The sequence below is a fragment of the Phytophthora parasitica genome (assembly GCF_000247585.1).
Source record: "Phytophthora parasitica INRA-310 unplaced genomic scaffold supercont2.24, whole genome shotgun sequence".
NCBI classification, from domain to species: domain Eukaryota; phylum Oomycota; class Peronosporomycetes; order Peronosporales; family Peronosporaceae; genus Phytophthora; species Phytophthora nicotianae.
The window spans coordinates 357017-373397 of record NW_008649010.1 but is presented as its reverse complement, the minus strand read 5'-3'; the positions used below and the strand labels follow the sequence as shown (position 1 = coordinate 373397).

The window sequence follows — 16381 nt, the reverse complement described above, 5'->3', positions numbered from 1 at the left end:
GAAGCCGTTAACGATGTGAGTCTCCGCCCCGGAGAATGCGTCGAGGTGGACAAGATCCAGCAGGGCGTGCAGACGGAATCCAATCTTGACGGTCAATGGATCGCCGGGGTGTTGGACCGCCCTTCGGGGTTGGTGGTCACGATCCGAGGCTCGGAGGCTGAGTCCGATGAGGAGAAACCTTTAGTCTTTCACCTGAATAGTAAAGCGTTTCCGAGATGGTACTACGACTGGGAAAGCGGTGCTAACAAGGCGCAGAGACTCATGAAACATACGTTGAAAGCGTATGTGATGGAACGCGTCGCCGTGGACATGGACGACAATTTCACGACCATTTCAAGTCGAGAGGCGTTCACTCAGCTGTATCGCGTGCTGCATGTGGTATCGTCGCCTGAGTTTACAGTCATTTCGTACCGACGAGCACCACTGGATCAATTGCAAGCTGCACAAGCACATGCTGCAGCGCAATTGGCCAAGGGACAGACTCTGCAACAAGTGAAGGGAGAGCCACTTGGACTTCAAGTCGGAGGTGCGTCGCCCAGCACTCTCCGGGCTATGGGCATGTCGAATCAGATGCTTCAGCAAAGTGTTTACTCGCCGGCGCATAACGCGAGCGTGATGCCAATCGTTGGCGAACATGGCGTTATTAATACAGCGTGGAGTGGGAGAGTTTCCTCGCGAAGAGGTAATTCGTATGATGATGATGATGATGCCAAGCGTCAGCGTCGGATTCCTTCGACAAGGCCAAGTGGTCAGGAAATGATACACCCGCTCGAAGATAAATTGTTCTGGGAGCACGTCAATGCGCCCGCCGTGGCGGTATCCAAGAATATGGCTCTAGTTTTCGCTTTCGTCCGCTGGGCTCCTGTAAGACTTTATGCGCCGTTTGTGGGTGAACTTGTGGACTCGATCAAGCTCAAAATGCTTACTGTTACCACGTCGACGTCGAACGCGAAGAAAGCCAATAAGATGGATTGTTTCTCGCGGCTACTGCTTCAGCACGCTCGCATAGAGGAGAATTTACGAGCTGCTGGAGGCGCTATATTCCCGCTAGAGCTGGAGACTTTACTTCGAGTGGCCTCCCAGACGGTGCTGTGGTTGTTCTCTGGGGAGACGCTTGGCTGGGTACGAGAGTTTTTCTGTCTCAACGCCGCCCTTGTATTGGACAAGAAGGCGATCCGTTCATGTTTTATTCAGTTTCTGCATGAACTAGAGAAGCGTCTAAACACTGAGGTAGTTGCGGCCTCTATACTGCGTAGCCTGTCCAACGTGGCGGAACAAGTGATTGCAGCGGTGTATTCGCATGAATGTTTCCACAGCCGTCGACCGTTAGTGCGGCATATCCTAAGTGGCCAAAGTTTCGCTGGATGGAACATGTTTGTTGCTCAGATGCGAGAAACGTATATTAGCACTATGAGCTCGGCCAGCCCTTCCCAATCTATCGAGCGTAACGCCACTTTTAAGATGACTTTCCCTTCTCGCAATGCTGTCGAGCGCAGCTGGAATGGACAATGGGTCTTGGACATGGACGATGTCCAGTGGGATGTCAACGAGGTTAGTTCTTCTCCTGGTCGCAAGATCAATGCTGATCCGAGAGTGCCGGATGTGTCGCTGTTCTCATTGGTCGAGCTTATGTCACAAGTCGTCCGATTTGAGCTAGCGATTGACATTGAAAGCAGGTCTGTTCGTGTTCGAGCGCCACAAAGTTTGGCTGGACGTTTGGATTGTATGCACCTGGTGCTAGACGGCAAAGCTCGCGTGTTTCGTATGTTTCCGAACGGGATCTCGTCGTATGCCGGAGAAGGATCTCAAGGAGATTACTTTGGTGAAATGCGCGTCGAGGCACCGGGCCAACTGGTCATTTTCCTCGAGATCTTCCGCTGGTCACTGGAAGTAGGCACTCCGTCCTACCATGTGCGCTCATGTATCGAGTTCCACAGAAATGGGCGGCTGGCTGTCAGAGGTGATATCCTGGTGACTACAGGGCCGAGCACATTCACAGCAGAAGAAATTCCGTACGTGGGAGAAATGAGTCTGCGTGCCAAGCGTAAATCAGTTGAAAAGGCTGCCGCAAGGCATTCCCAACCAGCCTCAGGTGCGCCGAGGAATAATTCGCCCGTTATTCCCTGGGGTGAGTACGGTAGGTTCCGGTTGTGCTATAGCAAAGTGTAGCGTGGTCTGAAAGGAATACTGCTAAAGTTCCAGTGGTTTGTTATGTTAGTACGGTGACTAAAACGGTGGCCAAGCTAGTTATTCTCCTTCACTTTGGTCATGCTCCTGATTTCTGTAAGCATTGTTTTAATACATGCACTAGATGCAAGAGTGGAATTGTGCATAGGAAATTGTCGACATGAAACAGGTTAGCAACTTTTCAAGATCAGGTTTGACGAGATCAAAACCGAAGGATATGAAAACATGACTACAGGTTCTTAGTAAATGTACTTGTACTTAAGTAGTTTCAAGCTGGAGGAGCCTAGACAAAAGCAATGGATTTTCATACGGAGGTATCATCTCTATTGTTTTTTGGCAAGCATAAACTAGCGATTTAGTTTTCATCACTCCGGTGTTTCTTGCTTTTCTTGTTCTTCTTGGTCTTCTTCTCCTTGCCAGCAGCGCCACTCCGCAGTGCATCCATAATCATAGCCACATCAGCACTCTTCGCAACCTCCTCCTTGCGTTGTTCGGCCTCCTCTTCAGTGAGCTGAGCAGCTTTGCGTTTCTTGGACTTCTTCTCCTTCTTGTGTTTCTTACGCGTCTTGGTACCCTCCTCAGGTGCTTCGTCACCTTCCACCACATCCTTAAACAGGTCGGCGATCTTCTGCTTCTTCGTATAGAGCGCCTCCCACTTCTCGCGACTCTGCTTGTACTCGAACAGGTGGCACGTATTCATCACGAGCTGCGAAAAGTGGCTTCCGCTAAGTTGCGTCTCCACAGCAAGAAGTTCGTGTACAACTGCCTCCTTTTTATCCAGCGGCAGGTCCTCATAGCACTTCATGACCGAGAAAGCACCCAGACGATCCATAGCCAGCGTACCGAATTTGCCCACGAATCGCTCGTACAGCTCCTCCCGAACCCACGCCGTACTGGGATCTTTAGACTCCCAAATAGGCTCCACAATGCAGCGGCTACCAGTGGAATCCTTGGCCAGAGCCATCAGCTGTACAGAGTTGAACGAGAGAATGCCCTTGTACAGCGGCGTCAAATACTCTCCAGCTTCGAACTGCTGCATTTGCTCGATAATCTTGGCGCCCATGACGTTCAACTGCACTTTGGCCGACGTAGCAGATGTCGAGAGCTGGACGTTGAGCAGCGATGCCACGAAGTTCTTACGAACCGCCTCTGGCTTCTTGCTCTCCTGCTTGGCCACAGCGCTCACAAGCGCCTCGAATACTTCTTTTTGGTGCAGTTTAAACTTGACACACATCTCCACCACACGCCAGATAACACCAGGTCGACCCATGGATAACAGCGTCCATAGAGAAGCCTCCAGTTCCTCGAGTACTTCCAACGCTAGAGCCTCGGTACGCACAAGTTTGATGGCATGCTGAACGACGTAGTTGGCGATGTTGTGTTCAGCCAGCTGCAGCATCTTGCCACGCACACAGCGCTGAAACACCTTCGAGAAGAACTTGTCGCTGCCGCTCTCGAACAGAGCCTCCAGCAAGTGGCTGGTTACGGCATCGGCTGCCAAGTCATAGAAGCCGCGCTCGCACGCGTCCTCGTCCTCCCATTGAAGAATACGTTCCGCTAATTTCCGCCGGCTCTTCGAAGGTGCCAGCTTCAGCGCCGAAGCGATCAGCGGACCCGAGTTCTGATCGTACAGCAGGTTCTGTAGTTCATGCGTCGGGCTCTCGATCAGCACAGCCAGCAGTTCTTTAAACAATTTTTCAAACGAGCCCGGTACGTCGTAGGTAACCTCCGATCCATCCTTGCCAGGACGAGCTTCTGTGAATGTTACAACACGGTGTTTGGCCTTTTTGCCACGTTTCTCGGGCACGAGAGGCTTCCCAGCCAGCACTGCAAGCACAGAGCGTAGCACGTGACTGGCACTCACGTCATTCATCAGAGTGATCCACTCGTTCTCCACCTCTTTGACCATATTGATGATGACGTCGCTCATAGGTGGGATCTCCTTCATCCTGTCGTCCTCGTCGTTATTCTGCTCCTCCTCGTCTCCATCCACCTCTTTAGCCACCACGACACTAGCACGTGACAGCAAATGTTGCAGTACATGGGACGAGTAGCGGTTGGTCCACAAATGGCTCATGTAGCCCGCCATCTTGTGCAGCAAAAAGCGCAGCTGCGCGTCGCTCATCTTGGGCAGGAAAACCTCCAGCAACTCACCGGCGTGGCGGTCCGAGGCAGCACTGGCAGCACGCGGTGCAAGCTCCTCCAGAACGTTCCATAGCAGAAGCTCCACATCGTCAGCAGTCGAGTCTTCGCCCTGCTGCGTCAGCATCTCCGTCACCTCTTTGAGGTAAGACAATGTGTCGGGTTCCAGTCGACGCGGACGCACACGTCTGAATTACCACGAAAAAGCTATTGTCAGTTACATATTGCAGTGAATAGCTGGTGTTGATGAGCGTACTCGGGTCGCTGCGGCGCCTGCGCCTCGTATTGCTCATGCTCATTCATAATTGAGCTCTACGACGGTTGATACACAAGTGACGGTCTTCCAACCAAGCAAAAACAGTAACTTCATGTGGCTTACACGATTGTTACATCGCACATTTCAGGTGGAGAACATGATTGTTACAGTACCTTATCCGAATGTGGTCCACTTCTTATTCGTACTTATTTGAATTCGCGCGCCAAACGGTCGTTACCCGCCCTCGAGCCATCATTCGCCAAAGCAGAAATGGCGGAGTCCAGCCCGAGTTCGAGCCCCAGCAGCAGCGCGTCCCCCTCGCCCAAGTCGAAGGATGAAGTCGAGAGCGTCCAGGACGATGCGTCTATGGACGGAGGCGACTCGGTGGAGGACAATGACACTGCAGACGACGAAGATATGGACGACACTCCGGAGGAAACCAAGAAGACGCTTTTGTCCAAGGAAGAGCGGGAGGCGCTGCGTAGAGAGGAAGAGACTGTGCTTCAAGAACAGCGCGATCGTCAGAGCAAATCTTTGGACTTAGTCAAGCAGTCTCTGACTCAGGATGCTGAATGGGCGGGCAAGTCCGCTAGAGAGAAGAAAATGGCCTTCCTCATGGCTCAATCCGACGTTTTCACGTCCTTCCTCATGGGTGGCAGTAGTGCTTTGGGTAAGGAAATGTCCCGCACCAAGGCAGCCAAAGAGGCCGGCTCGAAGCGCGGCAAAGGAAGCAAACAGGCCGACGCTCAGGCGTTGCAGGATATGGACGATGCTCGCTACACGAGAATCACCCAGCAGCCGTCTATCATCAAGTTCGGTACTATGAAGCCATACCAACTGGAGGGACTCAACTGGATGATCAGACTGCACGATTCCGGCGTGAACGGCATCTTGGCAGACGAGATGGGACTGGGTAAGACCCTGCAGAGTATCTCTCTTCTGGCCTATCTGAGAGAGGCTAGAGGCATCGAAGGACCTCATATTATCATTGTACCGAAGAGTACAGTGGGCAACTGGATGAGGGAGCTCAAGAGATGGTGTCCGTCCATTAAAGCCTTCAAGTTCATGGGCAGTAAGGATGAACGTGCTGTGCAGAAGGAGACAGTCGTGAAGCAGGACTTTGATGCTCTGGTGCTGTCGTACGAGGTGGCTATTATTGAAAAGGCTACATTGCAGAAGATCAAGTGGAGATATCTGCTCATTGACGAGGCTCACAGAGTCAAGAACGAGAATTCCAAGCTCTCCAGAGTCGTGCGTGAGTTCAAAGTGGAGCACAGACTGCTAATCACCGGAACACCGTTGCAGAACAACCTGCACGAACTGTGGGCGTTGCTGAACTTCTTGTTACCTGATGTGTTCTCGGATTCTGAGGATTTTGACGCCTGGTTCAATGTAGACGAGCAGGAAGGACAGGAGAACGTGATTAAGAAGCTGCATACCATCTTACGACCATTTTTACTGCGTCGTCTTAAGGCCGACGTGGAGCACTCGCTGCCTCCGAAGATCGAGACCAAGCTGTACGTCGGTCTGTCCGAGATGCAGCGTGAGTGGTACATGCGCGTACTGCATCGTGACGCTACGCACCTCAACGCTATTGGTGGCAGTGACCGTGTGCGTCTGCTTAACATTTTGATGCAGTTACGTAAGGTGTGCAACCACCCGTACCTGTTCGAAGGCGCTGAGCCTGGTCCACCGTACCAGGAAGGTCCGCATCTTTGGGAGAATTGCGGTAAGATGACGCTTCTACACAAACTTCTGCCCAAGCTTCGAGCGCAGGGCTCGCGTGTCCTGATTTTTTGCCAAATGACGTCCATGATGGACATTCTCGAGGACTACATGCGCTACTTCGGTCATGATTATTGCCGTCTCGATGGATCCACCAAGGGTGAAGACCGTGACAATATGATGGAGGAGTTCAACGCTCCAGGAAGCTCCAAGTTCTGTTTCTTACTGAGTACACGTGCCGGTGGTCTGGGTATCAACTTGGCCACGGCCGACATTGTCATTCTATTCGATTCGGACTGGAACCCGCAGGTGGATCTACAGGCTATGGATCGCGCTCATCGTATCGGCCAGACAAAGATTGTGCGTGTCTTTCGATTCATCACGGACGGCACAGTGGAAGAGAAGATCGTGGAGCGTGCTGAACGCAAGCTGTATCTGGATGCCGCTATCATTCAACAAGGTCGTTTGGCGCAGCAGAACCGTAAGCTTTCCAAGGACGAGCTGATGACGATGGTGCGCTTCGGTGCCGACGAGATCTTCAATGCTCGTGGATCTATGATTACGGACGATGATATCGACGCCATTTTGGCTCGTGGTGAAGAGCGCACAGAGGCGATGAAGGGCAAGATCGCAGCTGATATGCAGCACAACTTGGCCAACTTCTCGTTGTCGGGTGACAATGGCAACGCCAGCGTCTCTAGTCTTTATGAATTCGAAGGCGAGGTGTTCTCGAAGGACACGAACAACGGCGACATCCTCCCGTCTACCTTCATCGCTCTCCCTCAGCGTGAACGCAAGTCCAACTACAATGAAGACGAGTACTACCGTCAACAAGCAGGTCTGTCCAAGCCCAAGAAGCCCAAGAAATCCGGATCTGACGCTGCCAAAGTGCCGGTTGTACACGACTACCAGTTCTTCCAGCATGAGCGTATGGTGGCTCTACTTACGAAGAAGACACAGGTCGAGAACCGACGGAAGGAGTTGACACGTCTTATCAAGGAAGCCAAGGCTGACGAGGCTCGAGTTAAGGCGCGCAAGGCCAAGGGAGAAGACTCTGCAGAGAACTCGGCGGAGGAAGGAGAAGGAGATGACGCGCGGTCTGCTGCGCTTGAGAAGGAGCTTAATGAGACGGAGATGGACGCTGCAGATGCCAAGGAGCTGGAAGAACTCGAGAAGGAGGGCTTTGGAGACTGGACTCGACGGGATCTGAAGCAGTTTATCAACAGTTGCGAGCGCTACGGTCGTGCTGACAAGACGCGTGTGTGCGAGGAAGTCTCGTTGGTTCTTGGGAAAGATCCTGTGCAGGTGGAGAGATACTACGACACGTTCTGGTCTCGCTACACTGAGCTGAAGGACCACGCCAAGTACATCGAGAAGATCGAGCGAGGCGAGAAGCGACTGGAGCGCAATGAAGTCGTGAAGCAGGCTCTTGCGCGCAAGTGTAGTCGCTACAGCCACCCGCTTCGTGACATGCGGTTGCACTATCCTGCTGGCTACAAGAGCAAGGGCTACATCCTAGAAGAAGACGTTTTCCTGGTGGTCATGATGAACAAGTACGGCCCGTTGGAGCACTGGGGGGAGATCCGCGATGAGATCCGCAAGGCCTGGCAGTTCCGCTTCGACTGGTTCTTCAAGTCGCGGACCATCGGCGAGCTCCAGAAGCGCGGAGAGCTGTTGACACGCATGATCGAGCGCGAGAACGACGAGCTGAAGAACAAGAGTAGCAAGGACGAAGACGATTTGGCTAAGAAGGCCAAGAAGAGCAGTTCGTCTAGTTCGTCCAAGTCTAAGAGCAAGAGCAGCAGTAGCAGCAGCCGCAGCAAGACGAGCTCGTCCAGCTCAAGCAAGAAACGCAGCAGTTCGTCCAAGTCTTCGTCGTCTTCGAAGAAGCAGCGCTCAAGCTAGAGAATGAGAAGTAGCGATCGTAACTCCTGTCTATTTTTCACGATTTCAACAACCTTTGTTCGTGTTACAAAGTTGAAGTTTTTAACGTTAGCCATTCATAGAGCTGGAGGTCTGATGTTGTCTCGGAAGGAGAGTCGAGACATCAGCATGATCCAGCCACTCGTAGAAGAAGAAGATGAAGAGGACGACGAGATGGACACGTTGGAGCAATTGGAACCACTGACCCAAAGTACAATGATGACAGTGGTTGAGCTCGAGCATATGAGTCCCATGCGTCCCCGACAGCATTTGATACGACGGTCCTCGAGTGCTGTAGAACGAGTGACAATGCCATCAACTAAAGAAGAAGTGGAAGATGGAGGAGACAAGTCACTGCGACCGAGGTTTTTACAGGAGCGGTCGGCTACTATTGTCCACATCACGCCTCAAGTGGCTGAACCTGTTCGCGCACCACGGTCGAAAGCTAGTGCTTTTCTGTTAGATGTGTTAGCGAAGTCAAGAGGGACCACAGCCGTGGAAGTCGGACGATTACCACTTGAACCGATACGCTCTGGAGTGACCAACAAAGTTCATTATGTCCCTCAGCACGAAGGAGAACGAGGAATACCGCTGCGAAAGACAGGAAAGAATCGTCGTCTTGGAAGGAAGGTGTCGATTGGCACGTCGTCAGACTTGATGGGGAGTGGAAAACCCGAGAGAACGAGAGAACGTCGTGTTAGTGCGAGTCAAGAGCACATGACTGCGATTGTTCGAGCGCTTCAAGCTAGCAAGCAACAAATGCAAGCGCAGCTGGACATTCTGCATAGTCTTCTTCGTTTTATCAATTCCAGTGCAAGGGATGAGCATGGACAGCGACCAGTACTCAAGGAAATGGTGGATGTGGGAATTATACCCGAGCTGGCAAGTACCATGCGCGAATTTCGCTTTAATACGTCCTTGCAGGTACAGCGAAACATGGAGATATCTGTGTGTGACGCGTTAGTTACTAAACTGAAGCTTGTTACTAACTAGCTTCCATTACACGCTGTAGGTCTGTGTGATGACCATTTTGTCAGCGCTGGTGGAAGAATCACCACTTTATGCGTATATGATGAGTGAGGTAAGTATTCTTTCTCATGTCTGTGCTAATGATTTTACTAACATTGCTGTTCAGTTCAACCTGGAAAAACTACTTCAGAAAACTGTTACTGTCCATGCTACACAAGACCGAGTCGTGATGTTGGCGTCGAACTTAGTTCGTGCAATTGAAGATTCCAAACACACTGTCAACATCCCTGCCTACCTAGCAGAGAAGGCAGCAAAAGCAAGTCAACAATCCTCAACTTACACGGACACAGTAGTTGCAGCGATTACTGCGAAGCCGAGACAATCGTTCTCGTCTCCGTCTCCAACTGCGAAATCTGCTCGAAGTCTAGCTTTGATCAGTAATGCCAGTTCTTCGGAGAAGAGAGGGCTTGAAATGGAGAATATCAATTTTAAGCAGTCAGCAGGACGACAACGTCAGGCGTTTTCACTCGACTTGGCTCCACCAGCGCTGAATGCGAACTACCGTTTGTTGACTTCACAAAAATTGAAAAAAGCAGAAGATCTGCAACTACCAGCCGATAGTAAAAAAATTCTCACATTCTCTGGGAATCATCAAGACAGACGGGATCGTCCATTGACAAGCTCGACAAGAAAGCCTTTACCACTTGATTTGACGTCTCGGTCTCTTGCGACAGCAATTTACTCTGGTGGATCAATATTTGTGGAACCATCGCCGCTATCCAAGAGGTTGTCATTCCGAGGAAGCTTTAGTGCCGGAGGTGTTCGGAGGAAGCTTAGTATCCCGAAAAATATTCAACGAGCACACACTGAGCGATTACCTCCGACACAAATTTCAAATAATTGGAGCCCTGCACAGACATTTGAAGAATCAGCGGTATCTTCACGTATAAAATCAATGGATGTAGAGACTTCACTAGCTAAGGACAAACCTATCGTGACCGATACAAAAGAAAGTGACGAATATGCAGAAGGTGAAATTTCAGTTAAGAATCAAGAGAAAGAGGAGAGTAATGAAAAAGAAGAAAGTGGAAAAGAAGAAGAGGATGAGTCATATGAAGACGATTTTGATACTACTGGTGACGATGCAGACGAAGTCAAATCGATGCCAAGTCGTCAAGGCAGCAGCCAACTTGGATCGGATGGCGAGCTCATAGATATGCTAACCGAAATCAATGCGGCCACGACCATACAGTGTCATGTTCGGGGACTATTGGTTCGTCGGGAATACGCTAATAAAAATGAACCTAGCAAAAACGCAGAGCCAGGACTTGGAAAAAAGGCTTCGCGGGTGGCCAGTGGTGGCAAAAGTGGAAGGCGGGGTTCTAAAACCAAAGGAATCAACGGAAAGCGCGCATCATTCTCTGCCAGACACCTTCAAAATCACAGTACCAGGAAGCTTGAAAGTTTGCGAACTGAAACTGGAATCCGATCGGCAACACGAACAAGGCCTGCGACTGCAGTTTCTCCAAGACCTTTTACGTCACACCAACAGATTTTGAATTCGAAGCAAGGCAGTGTGAACGATGGCATCGGTGTAAGACAACGAGCCGCAAACCTTAATGATCTACAGCGAGGTTCAAACAGGCTATCACATCAAGGACCTTCAATGTCCAAGCAAGTCTTTTCGTCTACACGTAGTTTGAATGAAGTCGAACCCGAGCACAAGACGGGAGAATCTGACGTGGCGAACGAACCTCCCGATCCCGAATCATTGAAACAAATCCAGACATTGTACGCCGAAGGCTTGCAGCACCACAAAGAGAACCACCTCGGCCTTGCTATCGATTGCTACGAGAAAGCGTTAGCCCTTCCTGGTGGACAGAGTTTTGCCTCTCTTCATGTAAATCTAGGATCTGCGTTGATGGCCCAGACCAAATTTCCAGAAGCGCTCGAGTCGTTCAAACAGGCCAAGCGCATTCAGCCCAACAACGTCAAAGCGATCTACAATTATTCAGTAGCCTTACTACACTTGGATCGACCGCAAGAAGCGCAGCATCTGGTACGCTTTACCCTTTCCTGTAGAACCGTCAGCAAATTGACAATCTTGTGCTCTTATGCTCAGTTACGCCGCATTCTGGAGCTGGATCCGACTCACGAGAAGGCTACCATCGCGCTATCTCATCTACGAACGCACGTAGGCAGATAGACAACATCATAGAAGCAAATAAATACACACAAACTCAATGTAAAGCACAAATTCACGACGACCAGTATATTACGCAGAGCTTTGCAACCAAACTAGCTTCATCAGCCCCATTCTTCCGGGTTTTTCATTAAAAGTGCCAAACCGAGTCAGCTAGCCTATACTACCTCCAATGTTCGCCTGGAGTGTTCGTCAGGACTGTCACTGCTCTCCGTACTGCTGGCGTATTCCTCTTCCTGCAGCTTCTGAGGCGTCGACACACGGAAGACAAACGACTGCGCCACAATATCGTGCTGGCGAGGGCTGCTGAGGCTGATGGGCATGGCGATCGAGTATTTGACAAAATTGCCGAACTTCTCGTGCTTCGAGACCAGATAGATACCCACTGCCACCAAGAGAATAGCAGTAGGGAACATAACCCACTGGGTTTTGGTGAAGTTGCCTGCCTGCTGGAAGAACACGACGCCGCTGATGTTACTCATGGTGATCCAGAAGCCCTGGAAAACAGGGTACGACGACATGGTGTCTCCGCACATGGTGGCCAGGTTGAGTGTGTGGGTCTGGGTCAGCAATGTGGCCGCCATACCCGCACACAGTACATAAGTACCAAAGTACTGAAATTGGTTATCACCCGACACGGTAGAGGAGATGAGTTCCACCACACACTTGGCGAGCAACACTGACTGGCCGCCAATTGTACCGGAGATAGCAGCCCAATATAGTGGCAACTTTGGGTCGATAATGAGCGTGTGTTTCTCGATCTCGCTCTCGTCGTACTTGCCGACTTTGAGGCTCGACAACTCGATTTCGTCCAAGTGATCACTCACGTCGTTGTCCATGGGGGAGAGTGACAAATGATTACCGAAAATGGGCGACGGGAAGGGCGACATCATGGCTCCCTTGCTCTTACTTGGTTCATCCAACGCCGGCGACCCTTCCGAGTTCTTTTGCTTGGATGCGAGCTCACGTTTCTTCTCCTGTACGTCATCCACACGCGCATCTTCCTTGTCGTTGCTGGCTACACGCAGTGCTGGGGCTTTAGAGCGACGAGCACGCATGTACAGCGTCATACAGAAAGCTGTCGTAATGAGCGCATAGAGAATGAAAGGCGCGGCCTCCATAAGAGCGTAGATCTGGTCCATCTGGTAGTGTCCCTCGTCCTCTTCACTCGCAGCAGCGAGCACCACGACGCCCAATGACACGAAACCGACGCCCACAATGTCCGTCAAGTACAGACTCTGCTTGAGCCAGAAGTGCGACATCAGACAGTTGCCCAAAATGGTGGAGCCACCGCCAAGTGAGGCCACGAGTGTCTGTGGAGCGAAACCGAGCGCCAAAAAGTCGCCGAGAGACGCCCCAACGACGCAGATCATACCCACCCACCAGATCGGACGCATTGTGTACGGGCGCTGTACGGCGCGAAGCTCCTCCTTGTCATGCGAGTATTTCTGCAGATTCACACCGAAGATGGACATGAAGGCCGAGATCACGGCGATGGTGCCGCCGATGAAGTCGCTCTTCATGGCTACGCGAGGGTTCCTGGACTGGTAAGCGGACTGCGCTTTGAGGGCCCGACGGCGCTTTCTCGAGTGCCTGACTGACTCGAAGGGACGACGTGTGGCGAGAATACAAAAGTTGGTACGGACGGAGTGAGGGCGGAAAAACGGGTCACCTTGATTCAGCAACCGGTGATAATGGATACAACGGAGAGTTCTTAACTGGCAACGGATGGCTGCGTTATACCCGCTCTGATCCCCGAGTATCAGTTGCATTTTGGCATAGAAATCCAGCTCAAAGTGCAACCGCCGGTGATGGCTCCAGCACGTGGTCTTCACGTCGAAAGTTTGGAAAAGGCAGAGATGGATGGTTTCGCGCTCCAACGACTCGGCAAGGTGTATTCACTACGGACGAACGGACGACATTTTTGTCGTAACACTTTCACATCAGGCGCCAGTATCCTCGCGTTCCCTATATGGTGAAAACGATAGAAGTGGTGACATCGTCGAAGTTCGTCTCCAAGTCGTCGCGTGTTCGAGTCAACCATGGACCAGCTCACCACGCCAGTGCGGCCTCTTGGCTGGCTTCACGCCAGCTGCGCGGCGTTATGTGGTAGTAGCCGACAGGAGTCGCACCATGCACCGCACGGTCCAGCCAATCACTAGCATCCACCGCATCCCACCTCGCATCCATTGGCTAAAAAACAATTAGAACATGTGGACCACAGCAATAGGCTCTGAACGACTTCAAACTGAGCGTCAAGATTGCCATCAACTGTGGAAGCAGCTGATGTGGATGCATGCATCGCCACCAGACTCGAACGGCTGGGAGCGGCTCGATCTTACGGGTGTAGCAGAAGTCTGCTCGTAAATGGATACTGTAGCATAATATCGACAAGTAAAAGCCTGTACTCAAGCATGCTTTCGATCGTAGCAGAAAAATCCCGGTCCGAAACGTCCACGACGGTTATCTGGGGTGCTGACGCCCTGCGACATTGAGGTTCACAGGAAGTGCGCTCCGTTGATCGATGTCAGTTGGTTTTGCTGATTTGGTACGAGCGGAATGCTCGATTGAGGTGGGATGGTTTTCGGTGTGATCGACGACGATAGTGCACCCGGCTCAAGTTTCCATGCTCGAACGTGCAGTAGCTGAGGAAGCTTTCAATGGACTTTGCTAGTTTTGTAAAACTTTTTAAGGCAGGTACCAAAGAGCTTATAAAAACTACATGTAGACACTGGCCATCATCACTACGTACCTACTGTAACGCTGCAAGGTGTCTCAACGCTCTTTGCTGAAAATCGTTGCGAACCGCCGTAGGCGGTCTGTCGTCAGCAACCGTGAACTCATGATGGTCTTACTTGAAGTCTGCCTGCAGTATTTCAAATGCCTCAGCGTGGTGGTAAACAAACGCTAGCATCGAGGTTTTAAACTTTTTTAAACTCCCGAGTGGCGATCAACAATGGCATGGGGGGGGGCATGTTAGACGGAATTGAGAATATATTCCGTGTTTTCATAGCAATTATTGATTCTGCCTGGCAGAGAATAAGATCAGTAATTGATTATTTTATATCCTGGGACCCCTGTATTTTATTTCTTATTTTGTGCCACACACACTAGGGCACGATTGTACGGAAAATACACAGAAATATTATTTAGTATATGAAATATTAATTTCTCGGCTTCTAGAAAATTGTGGAATAGCTTACGGCTCGTATACTTACAGTAGTATACTTAGTATTTTTGCTAAGTATTCGAGACGAGAAAAAAAACATATTTCTCATATAAAGTGTGTTTTATGTGTAATTATCTTTATTTATCTGAATTAATGTTGCATTTCAAAGCATTGGTTGTAGAACCTTGCCGTAGACAGCAACCTAGCTACCGATATATTGGTTCTTTCTTCTCTTCGCCTCATTTTCGTATCATCATGGCGACCAACAACCATTTATCCCGGACCAAGGCTGCAGCTACTTTATAAGATCATCCTAGACGATTAAGACGAGCCAACTGTCCATTTACGGTGCTAGTGCACTGTCGTGCGGAAGCAAGCACCTAAGACATGCTAAAGCAGCCTGTTTGATCATGTCCTGAAGTGGCAACCGGACTCGTGGCTCCTAAGATGACAAGTGGCACCAATACCGCTACGCCGGTCAGCTTTATTGACCAAAAGTCTCAGACGGTTCTCTGCTGGCTTCACTGTATAACTGCCTGCAATATCCCTTTTTCGTGGTGCAAAAATGCTAATGTGGTCAAGTGCACCAAATTGGAGAAGATTCCGACGGAAACCTTCTTAGGTACGCCGGCTTGGTCGTGCGAGAGGTCGAAATCGACATCGGATTGGCATTTCCCGTCAAATTTGGCATCATGTTTGACGGGTGGACGTTCCTACCGGTGCACAATCTCGTAGTGTTTGCCATTCTTGAACACAATGGCTGCGCTGACAAAGTGCTACTTCATTCGCTCCACTGATTGATGACGAAGCCAACGGTCGCTCTGCTAGTCACGTTAAATTTCTCGAAGGGGTACCCGCTTTTCAACCGAGACATTGCCGACACCAACTACCTCGTTGGTTCCGTAAACACCAATCATTCTCATATCTGGCTGGCCCACCCATTGGCTGTGCATCGCACCGCCTAATCCTCGCCGTCTAGAGGTTCATGACCGACTAAGATTCCCTGTTGAACAAGATTCAGGACCTGATGCGTAAATTATGCAATATTAACCTATGGCAAAATCTCGGTAAGAATTATTGTGTTTTGAATGGCTCGTTTTATTTTTATTGGAAATGTTTTGAATCTCTATTTTTTTTTGTTTTTAGAAAAAGCACTTCTTTGAGACCTGTGTTGCGCCAAGCGACACGCTGGGTCACGCTGCTTGATGTTTCGCGACATTTTTGACGCTGTCATCAAGCGGCATCATTCTGCCGCAGTGTCCTTGGCGCCGGACGCGTCGTATGCGGCGGCGGCAACTAGGAAAAAGAAAAACAATCGCAGTGTTTGAGAACGCTTGCGTGAAGGCCCTGCTTGGGAAGGGTACGGAGCTTACTGCAATGGAGCAAATTTTTTTGGCTCCGTTTGTGAAGCCAGTGGTGGGTCGTCCAAACAACCGTGATGAAGACAACAGCACCGTGATGGCTTTGCTGATCCCGCTCTGCGTGCGCTCAAGAAACAGCACGTGGCGGAACGAGTGTATAGTGGCGTCCAGTTCATTCCGCCCACCTCGAATGCAGTTGACCGGCTGTTTAGCAAGGCTCGCCATCTTCTGTGACTTCATTGCAGCAGCATTCTAACCATTCCACTTGAAATGATGTTGTCTCTCAAGGTGAACCGCCGCTTTTGGGAAGGAGCGACGATGTCGAATATGTAACGGGGTTACACGGATTTACACCTGGTGTGTTCCACGCATGGGTGCGGAGTACCCGGTGAGTTAACAAACCCTCAGTACATGACTCGTAGAGTTAACAGTGGCCTCAGTACATA

The 16381-nt window shown here is 50.6% G+C and overlaps 7 protein-coding genes across 7 annotated transcripts; 4 read left to right on the top strand and 3 right to left on the bottom strand.

Annotated features, from left to right (window-relative positions):
- Positions 1-261: 261 nt before the first annotated feature.
- Positions 262-2169, top strand: PPTG_11346 (hypothetical protein; the record flags this gene model as incomplete). Its single annotated transcript, XM_008906643.1, has 1 exon — positions 262-2169. One exon carries the CDS (start codon positions 262-264, stop codon positions 2167-2169), a length of 1908 nt encoding a protein of 635 aa, XP_008904891.1.
- Positions 2170-2418: 249 nt separating this feature from the next.
- On the bottom strand, positions 2419-4717 carry PPTG_11345 (hypothetical protein). Its single transcript, XM_008906642.1, has 2 exons — positions 4586-4717; positions 2419-4517 (listed from the first exon to the last, which is right to left on the bottom strand). Exons 1-2 carry the CDS (start codon positions 4630-4632, stop codon positions 2543-2545), a joined length of 2022 nt encoding a protein of 673 aa, XP_008904890.1. The 5' UTR covers positions 4633-4717; the 3' UTR covers positions 2419-2542.
- Positions 4718-4806: 89 nt separating this feature from the next.
- On the top strand, positions 4807-8347 carry PPTG_11344 (hypothetical protein). Its single transcript, XM_008906641.1, has one exon. It carries the CDS (start codon positions 4856-4858, stop codon positions 8213-8215), a length of 3360 nt encoding a protein of 1119 aa, XP_008904889.1. The 5' UTR covers positions 4807-4855; the 3' UTR covers positions 8216-8347.
- Positions 8348-8362: 15 nt separating this feature from the next.
- Positions 8363-11408, top strand: PPTG_11343 (hypothetical protein; the record flags this gene model as incomplete). Its single annotated transcript, XM_008906640.1, has 4 exons — positions 8363-9157; positions 9246-9314; positions 9369-11261; positions 11325-11408. 4 exons carry the CDS (start codon positions 8363-8365, stop codon positions 11406-11408), a joined length of 2841 nt encoding a protein of 946 aa, XP_008904888.1.
- A 38-nt stretch (positions 11409-11446) lies between these two features.
- PPTG_11342 (hypothetical protein) lies at positions 11447-13537 on the bottom strand. The gene has a single exon (XM_008906639.1). It carries the CDS (start codon positions 13175-13177, stop codon positions 11564-11566), a length of 1614 nt encoding a protein of 537 aa, XP_008904887.1. The 5' UTR covers positions 13178-13537; the 3' UTR covers positions 11447-11563.
- Positions 13059-14315, top strand: PPTG_22825 (hypothetical protein). Its single transcript, XM_008906638.1, has one exon. It carries the CDS (start codon positions 13269-13271, stop codon positions 13611-13613), a length of 345 nt encoding a protein of 114 aa, XP_008904886.1. The 5' UTR covers positions 13059-13268; the 3' UTR covers positions 13614-14315.
- Positions 14316-15651: 1336 nt separating this feature from the next.
- Positions 15652-16246, bottom strand: PPTG_22824 (hypothetical protein). The gene has a single exon (XM_008906637.1). The coding sequence runs from the start codon at positions 16173-16175 to the stop codon at positions 15768-15770; it is 408 nt and encodes a 135-aa protein (XP_008904885.1). The 5' UTR covers positions 16176-16246; the 3' UTR covers positions 15652-15767.
- Between the last annotated feature and the right edge of the window lie 135 nt (positions 16247-16381).

Coding starts and splice junctions, on each gene's coding strand:
- PPTG_11345 (XM_008906642.1), bottom strand. CDS start 4,632: ATGAATGAGCATGAGCAATACGAGGCGCAGGCGCCGCAGCGACCCGA. Junction 4,518..4,585: donor CAGGCGCCGCAGCGACCCGA/GTACGCTCATCA, acceptor GTGGTAATTCAG/ACGTGTGCGTCCGCGTCGAC.
- PPTG_11344 (XM_008906641.1), top strand. CDS start 4,856: ATGGCGGAGTCCAGCCCGAGTTCGAGCCCCAGCAGCAGCGCGTCCCCC.
- PPTG_11342 (XM_008906639.1), bottom strand. CDS start 13,177: ATGCAACTGATACTCGGGGATCAGAGCGGGTATAACGCAGCCATCCGT.
- PPTG_22825 (XM_008906638.1), top strand. CDS start 13,269: ATGGTTTCGCGCTCCAACGACTCGGCAAGGTGTATTCACTACGGACGA.
- PPTG_22824 (XM_008906637.1), bottom strand. CDS start 16,175: ATGAAGTCACAGAAGATGGCGAGCCTTGCTAAACAGCCGGTCAACTGC.